Raw genomic sequence first — 11,999 nt, forward strand, 5'->3', positions numbered from 1 at the left:
ATGTTTCACTTGTTTTCGCCCTCGCAGGCAGTAAAGTAATGACAGTAAGTGCAGGGCTACACATTAATGCATATGTTTCACTTGTTTTCACCCCTCGCAGGCAGTAGAGTAATGACAGTAAGCTCATGGCGAAACATTAATGCATATGTTTCACCTGTTTTCATCCCTCGCAGGCTGTAGGGTAATGATGAGTAATGACAGTAAGTGGCTCGTTAACACAACTTGCAGCCCCATAGTCTTAAGTCTGTTGTTCTCTGGTTGGTCGGCAAGTTGCGAGTAAAAACGGCGGTAAATCTTAATGTGGTTGATGTACTGATGTACAGATTTCAGAAGAAAAATGGTGAAAGTAGTTAGTCTTGGGGTACTTACTACTTAGGTAGAAACACTGTTTGAAGTTCCAACCACCTATTTACCAAGTTTCAGATTATTCCATAGTATTTAATCTCGGTTCAGTCAGGATCAAGGGTATCGGGCTATCAGCTGTTGGCCTGTTGCGATCTAATATCGTTAAATGCAGCTAATATTACCTTAATTGCGGTAAAATGTCGACACAGTAAACTCCGAAACCTCCGGTGACTTCTTCTTTTTTTTTTTTTTTTTTTTTTTTTTTTTTTTTTAAGGTATGATCGGTGACTTATTGGTGTAGTGGCAGAAATCTGATATTTAAATCTATGGGGGTCATAAGATTTTCTTAGACCAGATCGGGTCGTGTCGGATTCAGATTGGTGTCACATGTAAATGGGTCATGAACCCTTCATTTCAAACCCGACCCAATCGACCCACTTACATAAATGGGTTATTAAGCCTTAACCCAACCCATTAATTTCGTATCGTGTTTTCGTGTCGTCAGGGCCGTCTCAAGAAAAGTGGAGACCCGGTGCAAAAAAAAAAATTGAGGCCTTAAACTTACAAAATTAGAGAACGTTTATATAATATATTAATGCAAATCACAAATTATTTGAAACCCGATTCTTTTGCGTAGCTTTTTTTAGGCGAATTCTACTATCAAACATTCAAAATCTAGTTTTTCCCACAATATTGACAAGAAATTAAGTTTACCCATTCACAAAAAATAAAGCAAATAAACAATTACTATTAAGAAGAAACATTACCAATTTTGATCTATTTGAAATTCAAGTGTAAATCAGAGATTTTTAGTGACAATAATGCAAAGTTTTGATTCTAATATATCTCTCTAATTGTAAATTTAGAATGATTTGTAAGTAATTGATTTGAGATAAATATGCTTAAAGATAAATTACAAAAGAAACACTAGATAAATCTCTAGGAAAATTAAAGAGAAAAATTATTAATTTTTTTTTTTGGGAAAGAAATTACTTATTTGGGGAAGGAGAATGTTAAAGATTGGAATAGCCATGATTGAGGAATGAGAATGCAGTGTTAGACGTCAATTACTCAATTCTAATTTCCTTATTTAACTTTTTTTTTTTCCTAATTCCAAGGGTAATGTTAAGATTTGGGCCCCAAAATTTTGAGGCCCAGTGCCAATGCACATAGAGCACCATGCTCTAGACGGGCCTGCGTGTCGTGTCATTATTTGCCTAGCTCTAGATTTTCTCATAGGAACACGTTAGTTAATCGAAACAATACGTGCGAAACTGATATGAAAGCAAGTGTTCTACAAAACAGGAATACTGAGTCTCTGGTTTACACCACACTTCTTGCCGCATCATAAATACTACTCTGGTGCGAAAAAAAAACTGAGGTTATCTAAGAAAAAACAATGGCGAAGAGCAAAGACGACATCAAATACGCAACAGCGAGAACCAGACTAACTGAAGACGACGCAGTACGAGTTGCGTACAAGGCCGGTACCCCGCTTGAAGGAGGCAATGTTATTCGAAAGATGCAGAAACAGAAGGAGAATAGAAATACCAGTCGCAGACGGAAAAATACAAGCGATGAGAAATAAACCCGAATGCAGTGTCGTGGCATAAACCACTGCCTTGAAAACTATTTCTCCGGTACGACCGTGGTGGCGATCAGCTAGTGCCGGTAGTTCCCAAGGTTAACACTACAAGTCTCACACGCAGATTCCGCCCACTCGGAGCTGTGAGACTTGGAACGAAGAAAATATCAGTACCCAGAATTTTATGAGAGAGCATAGAAGACGAGAGAGAAGAGAGTTGAGTTTCTGTGTGATTTAGAAGCTGCTGAAGACTCGAATTTATAGCAAACCAGGAGCAGTTACAGGAGCCAAAACCGACTCCTGAAACTGTGCCTCAAATCCGAGTTAGTGGGAGAAAGACTCTCCCCACTAATGTCAACAAAGGTTGATGACTTATTCAACACAACTAACAACAAAAAAACAGCCCAATTCATAACTCGGCTCCGGCTCAAAAAGATAGGCACAGCCCGCCGCAGGCGATTGCCAAATCCCAAATCCCAAATCCCAAATCACGGATCCGGATCCGGGCCGGGCCGGGCACGCGCGCGCGCGCGTGTGCGAGCTGAATTAAGCACCTCGCAAAGCTTCCACAAAAGCCTCCCATGACCCACTAGTGATATGGTAAGGAGGGTGGGTATATATAAACCCATAAAACTTCCTTTTCCTCACCAATGTGGGACAATTGGAAACACTCCAAAGGCAATAAAAGCCCCTATATTTCCAACAATCCCCCACTAGGGGCGCCAGAGACAGAGAAAGAAATTCCTGGGTAAAGGAAGGATTGGATACTTAGGTATCAATATCTTTCGATTTGAATTGACACTTTAGTGAAATGAGGAAACAACTTACTTACAGCGAGAGAATATCTTGCGATTTGAATTCCTAGCTGAGCTTCAGTCGATACCCCCCACAACACATATCATACCTTCAGATTAAGATCGTTCCGCGAAAGTGCAACGCGCTCTTTTAGAGTAATGCGTTTAACTTGGTATTGGCAGACATGTTCACATGACTTCTCATAGTCTTGTGATCATCACACCTGCATAGGTGGCTCAAGTGCTTCTCAACAGCACTTCTCACGTGAGTCATTAAGGACCTAAGTCCAACCTGGTGTATGATCCATCAAGTGCGTCTCAAAAGCACCACCATTAAGGCTATGAATCATACAACGCCATAGGAATAGAAGCTTTAGACTTAGTCAAGTCTCACTCTTGACCTAAGGACTTAAGCCCCATTCCCCTCGACGTATCAACGACTAGTCTCCTAGCCAGCCCTTTAGTAAAGGGATCAGCAAGATTGTTTTCGGACTTCACATAGTCCAAAGCAATCACTCCATTGTCTTGGAGTTGTCTAACTGCAGCGTGCCTTATTCGAATATGTCTCTTTTTCGAATTATAGACACTATTCTTTGCAACACCAATAGCGACTGCGAGTCACGGTGTAGAGAGACCGGTGTTAGCCGTCCGCCCCCACACCGGTATATCTAAAAGGTTTCTCAACCATTCAGCCTCTTGTCCCGCCAACTCAAGAGCTATGAACTCAGATTCCATGGTAGAGCGTGCGATACAAGTCTATTTAGAGGACTTCCACGATATAGCACCTCCACCCATGGTAAAGACATAACCACTAGTAGAACAGATCTCATCGTTACAACCGCAACCCGATTCGCATCACAATATCCCTCTAACACAAAGCAGAAATTTACTATAATGCAAACATAAGTCAACTGTTCCTTTTAGGTATTTTAGTAAACGACGAAGAGCATTCCAGTGTTCATTACTAGGGTTATGTGTATAACGACTCGATCTACTAACCGCATAAGCAATATCCGGTCGAGTACAGTTCATTAAAAACATCACACTACCTAGGATTTTAGCATACTCTTCTTGGGAAACACTCTTGCCCAAGTTTTTACACAAGTGTACACTAGGATCATAGGGTGTTCTAGCAGGCACATCATCAAAGCAGTTAAACTTTTTCAACACTTTTTCAACATAATGAGATTGACTTAGACAGATTCCATTGGGGTTTCGGATAACCTTAACTCCTAGGATAACATCAGCTTCTCCTAAGTCCTTCATCTCAAAATGTGATGACAAAAATTCTTTGGTTCTAATTATCACCTCTAAATTATTACCAAGTATTAACATGTCATCAACATAAAGGCATATAAGCACACAATCGGATTCTATTACCTTTGAATAAACACATGAATCAGAATTGTTAACCACATAGCCATTACTTATCAAAGTGTTGTTAAATTTCTCATACCCTTTGTTTAGGTGCTTGTTTTGATCCATAAAGTGACTTGTTCGGTTTACACACTTTACTCTCTTGACCCTCAATCACAAAACCTTCAGGTTGAGACATATAGATCTCTTCCCTTAGTTCACCATTCAAAAGGCGTTTTAACATCCATCCGATGTATAACAAGGTTATGAATAGCAGCTAAGGCGACAAGAGTCCTAATAGTCGAAATTTTGGTCACAGGAGAGTAAGTATCAAAATAATCAATACCCTTCTTTTGTGTAAAGCCTCTAACTACAAGTCTAGCTTTGAACCTCTCTATTGTACCGTCAGGTCTCATTTTCTTTTTAAAGATCCATTTACTCGTAATGGGTTTATTACCTTTAGGTAAATCAGTCAACTCCCAAGTCTGATTTGACACAATAGAGTCAAGTTCACTTTTAATAGCATCTTTCCAAAAATTAGCATCAATGGATTTCATTGCCTCACTATAAGTTTTTGGGTCATCTTCTATTAAAAAGGCTGAAACAAACTCATCACTAGCACAAACAGTGTATCCAAGTTCAGACAACATAGTTGTATCATAATCATCACCAAAGTTCTTTGGGCATCTAGGTCTTTTACTTCTTCTAGGTTCAACAGGAACATCAATAGAAGTGCTACTACTACTAGCATGTGAAGACAAATCATGAGATGCAACAGATAAACTAGGAGATGGTACAAATGAGTTTTTCGAAAGGGAAAAACATGCTCAAAGAATTCGGCATCTCTAGCCTCAGATATAGAACGGTCACTCAAAGACATAAATCTATAAGCAGAGCTATTTTGAGCATAACCTATAAACACACAATCATAGGTCTTAGGTCCAACGGTAGGTCTCCTAAAATCAGGTAAGCCCACTTTAGCCAAACACCCCCACACTCTAAGGTAACTTAGGTTAGGAGGATAGCCCTTCCAAATCTCATAGGGGGTCTTGTCAATTTTCTTATGAGGTACACGGTTAAGAATGTGACAAGCAGAAAGTATTGCTTCCCCCCACATATCGTCAGATAGGCCAGAACTTAAAAGCATAGCATTCATCATTTCTTTTAAGGTTCTATTTTTACGTTCAGCTACACCATTGGATTGGGGCAAATAAGGTGGACTAGTCTCATGTATTAAACCGTTTGCAGCACAAAAGTCAGCTAGATAACTGGATTTATACTCACCACCTCTATCAGATCTTACCCTTTTAATTTTTCTGTCAAGTTGGTTCTCAACTTCATTCTTAAAGTTTATAAAAGAGTGTTCAGCTTTATCTTTAGTTTTAAGCAAATAGACACGGGTGTATCTAGAACAGTCATCTATAAACGTAACATAATAATTCTTGCCACCTCTACTTGCAACATTTTTGAAGTCAGCTAGGTCGGTGTGAATTAATTCAAGAAGACTCGTGTTCCTAGTAGTCACGGGTTTACTAGGCTTCTTTGTAAACTTAGCCTCAACACAGCTAGCACATTTAGAGAATTCTTGACTCGTCAAACTCGGAATTAAACTCATAGTTCTAAGTTTTTTAATATAATCCACATTCACATGACCTAACCTACCATGCCAAATATCAATAGACTCAGCGATATAAGCAGAAGAAGATGCAATATTATTAATAGCGAGAATCGAGTTCAATACAAAAAGACCCCAGAAAGATAACCCTTGCCCACAAATTCCCCATTACGCGACATTACCACCTTGTCAGCCTCAAAAACAAGTTTCAAACCAGCTTTGTTTAATAAGGCACCAGACACAAGGTTTCGACGCAATGAGGGAACAAATAAAACATTACTGAGAGCAAGTGTTTTCCCCGAGGTGAGTTTGAGAAAGATCTTGCCTTTGCTCGTAATCTTTGCGGATGAAGAATTACCCATGTAGACACATTCCCCATCAAAGAACTTCCTCGAACTCAAATAAACCCCTATCAAGACAGAGGTGTCTCGAAGCTCCAGATCAAGACCCATTCAAAGAACATTACCCACCAGGTTAGCTTCCACAACCACACTGCAATAACATCATCAGTCAAGCAACATTGGCCTCAAGCAGATTTCTTCTCGAGCATTGGTAGGCTTTGTGCCCAGGTTTTCCATGCAGACATAGCAGACAATAGGACCCTTAGCGACTTTTTTCGAATCTTAGGAACTGGTTTGGTATGCTTCCCTGGACCATTCTTCTTAGCAGGACCCTGGTTCTTACCCTGACCAACCTTGGCCTTACCCTTACCCTTATAATTCTCAGCATTAGACGGACCACCAGACTCAACCAAATTAGCTTTAACAGCGGCAACAGCAGGAACAGTCACAGATTGACTAGCAGGAAGGTCTTTAAGGCGATTAGCCTCCTCGGTCCTCATATGTCCTATAAGTTCTTTAAGGGACAGGTCTTTCTTTTTATGCTTAAGTTGGTTTCGGTAATCAGACCAGGAGGGAGGGAATTTTTCTAGCAGAACATTAGCTACGAAAATATCATCAAGTTTCATGCCCTCATTCACTACATCAGCACATAAATTTTCATAGACATGGACTTGATCCATGATAGGTTTCCCGTCAGCCATCTGAAATCCCAACCATTTTCCCACAACATACTTCTTTTTCCCAGCATCATCAGCCCCATACTTAGTTTCTAAAGACTCCCAAATAAACTTAGCAGACTTATTCACAGCAAATAAGTCGAATAGGGTGTTTGTCATATTATTCAGAATATGCCACCTAGCAGTTTTGTTATCCTTTACAAATTTCGCAATGTCCTCTTCATTAGACTTAACATCTTTTGCAGCAGGAGGGGTCGTCTCAACATCAGTAGGGGTGATAGGTTTAGGCAGGTCATTAAATAAAACATATTCAATTTCTAACTGCTCAAAATACATCAAAAGTTTCTGGGACCAACGCTTATAATTGTGACCGTCTAACGACTCCAATTTCGCCAATTCAGGAGCAATTTTCGACATAACAGACATAGTTACAGCAACTAAATAGTTTTCAAATTGTTATTCGAAAGATGCAGAAACAGAAGGAGAATAGAAATACCAGTCGCAGACGGAAAAATACAAGCGATGAGAAATAAACCCGAATGCAGTGTCGTGGCATAAACCACTGCCTTGAAAACTATTTCTCCGGTACGACCGTGGTGGCGATCAGCTAGTGCCGGTAGTTCCCCAAGGTTAACACTACAGTCTCCACGCAGTTCCGCCCACTCGGAACTGTGAGACTTGGAACGAAGAAAATATCAGTACCCAGAATTTTATGAGAGAGCAGAGAAGACGAGAGAGAAGAGAGTTGAGTTTCTGTGTGATTTAGAAGCTGCTGAAGACTCGAATTTATAGCAAACCAGGAGCAGTTACAGGAGCCAAAACCGACTCCTGAAACTGTGCCTCAAATCCGAGTTAGTGGGAGAAAGACTCTCCCCACTAACAGTCAGGTTGACTGACTTATTCAACACAACTAACAACAAAAAAACAGCCCAATTCATAATTCGGCTCCGGCCCAAAAAGATAGGCACAGCCCGCCGCAGGTGATTCCCGAATCCCGAATCCGGATCCGGGCCGGGCCGGGGCCCGGGCCCGGGCACGCGCGCGCGCGCGTGTGCGAGCTGAATTAAGCACCTCGCAAAGCTTCCACAAAAGCCTCCCATGACCCACTAGTGATATGGTAAGGAGGGTGGGTATATATAAACCCATAAAACTTCCTTTTCCTCACCAATGTGGGACAATTGGAAACACTCCAAAGGCAATAAAAGCCCCTATATTTCCAACAGGCAAGATAGCCGACTCTGACCCGGTAGACTTCTTCTCCAGTGCCCACAACATTGAACAGGCTCAACGTAGCGGTGCTGCTGATCTTGAGTCGGCTCAGCCTCAGATGAATCGAGACGATAATGAAGCAGAACAAGGTGGTGCTGGAACTGGTTCTGATAATGTCAGCTCCAGGCGTTTGCCTAAGAAAAATGTTATTCCTGGCCCTGCTGCCCCTGCACCCTAGTTACCCCCTTTCGAGTTTCGACTGTTTTAGCTCGTTTTATGTTTTTCTTTCTTAAGCTTTGTCAACTTTTAGGTTAATGTTTGTTTCACAGTGTACGCAATCCTAACAGTATGAATTGATCAGTTACGAATCTTTTGGTTTCATGAGACACTTCCAAGTTCCAATCGTTGTTTATCTCAACAAGTCGAGGACTTGTTGATAGAGCGTCATCAAGTGTTACTGGGTTAGTGAGTTTTACTCACGAATGTACTTATTTAGAATCAACCGTTTTACATACGTTTTGAAAATAACCTAAAGCATACGATTTAAGTAAAAATGATACTTCCTAGTTCATTCGGGGCTGGTGATTTCCGTTTGGATCATTCTGGGCTGCCGTGAGTCGGGTAACTTTGGGTTAGGTCACTTTCAGGTTAGTTCACCTCAGATCTATCGGGTCAATTTCGGTTTCGTGACATGGATGATGGATCAGCCTTATAAAGTCAGGTCATTCGAGTAGGGTCAATTTTGCCAGATCTATTTACTCTGTATAACCTTATTTGAACATGATACTATAAGTCATATAGGGTGATTAGGGTCTAACAACAAAATGAATGTAGTTGGAGTTTGAAAATTAGGGATGGTTAGGTGAAGTTGCAAAATATAGAGATGTACACAAGGTCATTAACTTAAGTACGTAATTAGGGACCGGAAGTAGTTGTGAACAAATCTTTGGGCGGTTCTTTTCACATCACTTGTTTTAGTCTCACCTCATAATTGTCCACACGTGGCACCTGCCACGTGGTGCTTCACCCTCACCAAATAAATTTTAAGTTTAATTTAATTAACATATTTGTTAAACGGCTGTTTTATACTCCCTCCCAGTCGCTATAATGTTCCCCTTTGATATGGGCACGATACTTAAGGAAAAGTATTAAAATATTAGTAAAAGAGTTGTGTGGGGTTGGTGGTAGGAGAGAGAGATGAATTATTAGTAGTTAAATAAAGAATTGTGGGGCCAAAACATAAAAGAAAGTAATAAAATAGGAGTAAAAGAGTTGTGTGGGGTTTGGTGATAGGAGAGAGAAATGAATAAAATAAGAGTAAAAGTTTCTAAAAATAGAAAGGGGAAAGGGGAACATTACTTGAATAATCCGTTTTGGGAAAGAGGGAACATTATAGTGACTGGGAGGGAGTATTAAGATAATGTGTAATTGATAAACGCATAACTAAAAGACGATATAAATTGTGGATAAAAAGGTTGAAATACAAATGTTTTATTATTACATAATAGCGAGGCGTCGAGGACGACATGTATCTCCATCAAATATGGGTCGGAAGTAATATGTAATGTTAAGAGTCCGTGTAATGTAAATGTCAACTTATGAGATTCTAGGATTTAACGAGTTTTAATACAAGAGTAAGTAACTCTGGAGTTTTTATCTGTACTTGCTTATAACCTTATCTGGATAAGAGGGTTTGGAGGGAATTATTTCCCCTTCTTTGCCTAATCAAAATCTTTCCATCATAGAAAAGATTTGAGGAAAAACTTCACTTTTCCATTTCCCTCTTCTCCCCCACTTCCCTCACTTTTCCTCTACTTTTGTTATTAAAAAGCACCCTAAAAAATCATGGCTTATAAAATTATGCTTATCAACAATTTACATGAGTAAGTTGACTTGAGATTATGGCTTGATAAGTCATACTCCAGTTTATTATCATGATTTAGAGGTTTACCAAATACTTATCTATTATGTGAAAGCGTGAATATTTTTTTGTTAGTTTTCTGCTGCATCTGTGTTCACTGCTCATAATAGTACGATATTGTCCGCTTTGGATCAAGCTCTCACGGTTTACTCTTGTGCTCCTTCCCAAAAGGCCTCATACTATTATATTCTCTGGACACTTATAAAGATGATCTTCCATCTTTATTCTACCGATGTGAGACATGAGTTTACACCCTAACAAATCCTCCACTCAAACCAAGGACCATCATCTTGACTCGTACCTTGACCTTCATGGAGAACCTTCAACTCCAACTTTCTAGACACCCCTAGCATCACCAAGACTTAACTTCCCCTTAACCGACACACCATGTATCTCCCAAGGGGTTTAATGTCCCTTCACGAGACTGTGCTACACTTGCGTACCAACCCTCCATTAAGCCTCAGCCCACACACCGGGTCGCTGTCCGTCTTCTCTTGGATGGTCTGCCGTTTCACCACCGTGAGACTAATGTTGGCATGTTGCCTCCACTAAGCCTCAGCCTACCTCCCGAGTTCGTTGACGATCTTCTATTGGATGGCCTACCGTCTCACTACCATGAGACCAGTGTCGGAGTTCCGCGTCTTAGAGTGTGCGCCACCTTCAAGTCTTGTCTCTATGCTTCACCAACGTACCTCCTATGGACTTGAGCTTTGCAAACAGTCTGCCAGATCGAGCCCATGCGTCCATGACTCACGAATGCTATATGTCCCGCTCTCCAAGCTCCCATCATTTGTACGTCACGGGGCCTTGGAGGCCCAAGTTTAACCTTGGGCTTTGATACCACTTGTTGTGCGAAAGCGTGAATATCATATGTTGGGCCTCTGCTACATCTGTGTCCACAACCCACAATAGTACGATATTGTCCGCTTTGGGCCAAGCCCTCACGGATTTACTCTTGGGCTTCTACCGATGTGGGACATGAATTTGCACCCTAACAATCCCCCCCTCAAAACAAGGACCAGATCATTGTACTCCCCTCAAACAATACTATCTGTCCATCTTGCACCGCCATTATCACCCAACGAGACCCACCGCTCTGATACCACTTGTTATGCGGAAGCGTGAATATCTTTTTGTTGGATTTTTACTGCATCTGTGTCCACTGCTCATAATAATACGATATTGTCCGCTTTGGGCCAATTCCTCACGGACTTACTCTTGGGCTCCTTCCCAAAAGGCCTCATACTATTATATTCTCTAGACACTTATAAATATGATCTTCCATCTTTATTCTACCGGCGTGGGACATGAGCTTCGGTTGCGGATTGTACTGTTATCTAAACACATAGACTAGTTTTTTATATTTTGAAATTATTGTTTTTTTTTTTTTTTTTTTTTTTTGGTGCGAATATTTTGAAATTATTGTTGAGCATGAAGAAGTAAGCAAAGAGTTTGCTCCATTCCCATGGCAGAGATCGAACCCATTACCTCATGATTAAGGGATAAGGTGAGCAACCACCACACCAAACCCATTTGATTTATAATTAGGATAATATGATTTCAACTTTATCACAAAAAAAAAAAAACCCCATAAAGATAAACGTGAAGTTGATTAAACTCAAATTATTCGAACAACCTTACACAAAAATTTGTACTCTGTATATAATAATTAATTTTGTAACTATTTTTTTCAAACACAAATTCTTATTTGCAACCGTGGTAACTTAGACCGGGAGTGTAGATCTATTTAAAACTAACACTTTTTTTAGGAGATGGTGATGCTCGATGCATATCAGCTCTTCATTATAAATTACAACGATTATAAGTAATACCAATTGTTTTTGGAATGATGATACAAATATATTAATCCATATATATTTCTATATACTCTGTTTATATTATATTTTCCTTCAGAGTATTTCTTTATTATACAAACATATTTTAATACATGTTTTTAACGAAGTTTGAAATGAGATCATGAGTACCGCTTTGTGTTTCATTATTTACCGGCTTAGCTAGCTGACATTGGTTTTCCAAATTATGGTTAACATGTCATCTCATATAAGTCAAACGATTAGGAGTATTCTACACTAATCAAACTTAAAATATCCCCATTAAACTACACTTACATTAACTTAAATACTTAATCAAGCAAC

General features: G+C 40.0%; 1 protein-coding gene across 1 annotated transcript; it reads left to right on the forward strand.

Moving 5' to 3' along the window:
- Positions 1-1,623: 1,623 nt before the first annotated feature.
- On the forward strand, positions 1,624-8,437 carry LOC141645891 (SEED MATURATION PROTEIN 1). The gene is made up of 2 exons (XM_074454055.1): positions 1,624-1,850; positions 7,937-8,437. The coding sequence occupies exons 1-2, from the start codon at positions 1,745-1,747 to the stop codon at positions 8,158-8,160; spliced, it is 330 nt and encodes a 109-aa protein (XP_074310156.1). The 5' UTR covers positions 1,624-1,744; the 3' UTR covers positions 8,161-8,437.
- The last annotated feature ends 3,562 nt before the right edge of the window (positions 8,438-11,999 follow it).

This window comes from Silene latifolia, chromosome 3 (genome assembly GCF_048544455.1).
Source record: "Silene latifolia isolate original U9 population chromosome 3, ASM4854445v1, whole genome shotgun sequence".
Taxonomy (NCBI): Eukaryota; Viridiplantae; Streptophyta; class Magnoliopsida; order Caryophyllales; family Caryophyllaceae; genus Silene; species Silene latifolia.

Bases quoted from the DNA above. Each gene is read 5' to 3' on its own strand.
- LOC141645891 (XM_074454055.1), top strand. From the start codon at position 1,745: ATGGCGAAGAGCAAAGACGACATCAAATACGCAACAGCGAGAACCAGA. The intron at 1,851-7,936 runs GCAATGTTATTC...TATTTCCAACAG, and splicing joins CGGTACCCCGCTTGAAGGAG to GCAAGATAGCCGACTCTGAC.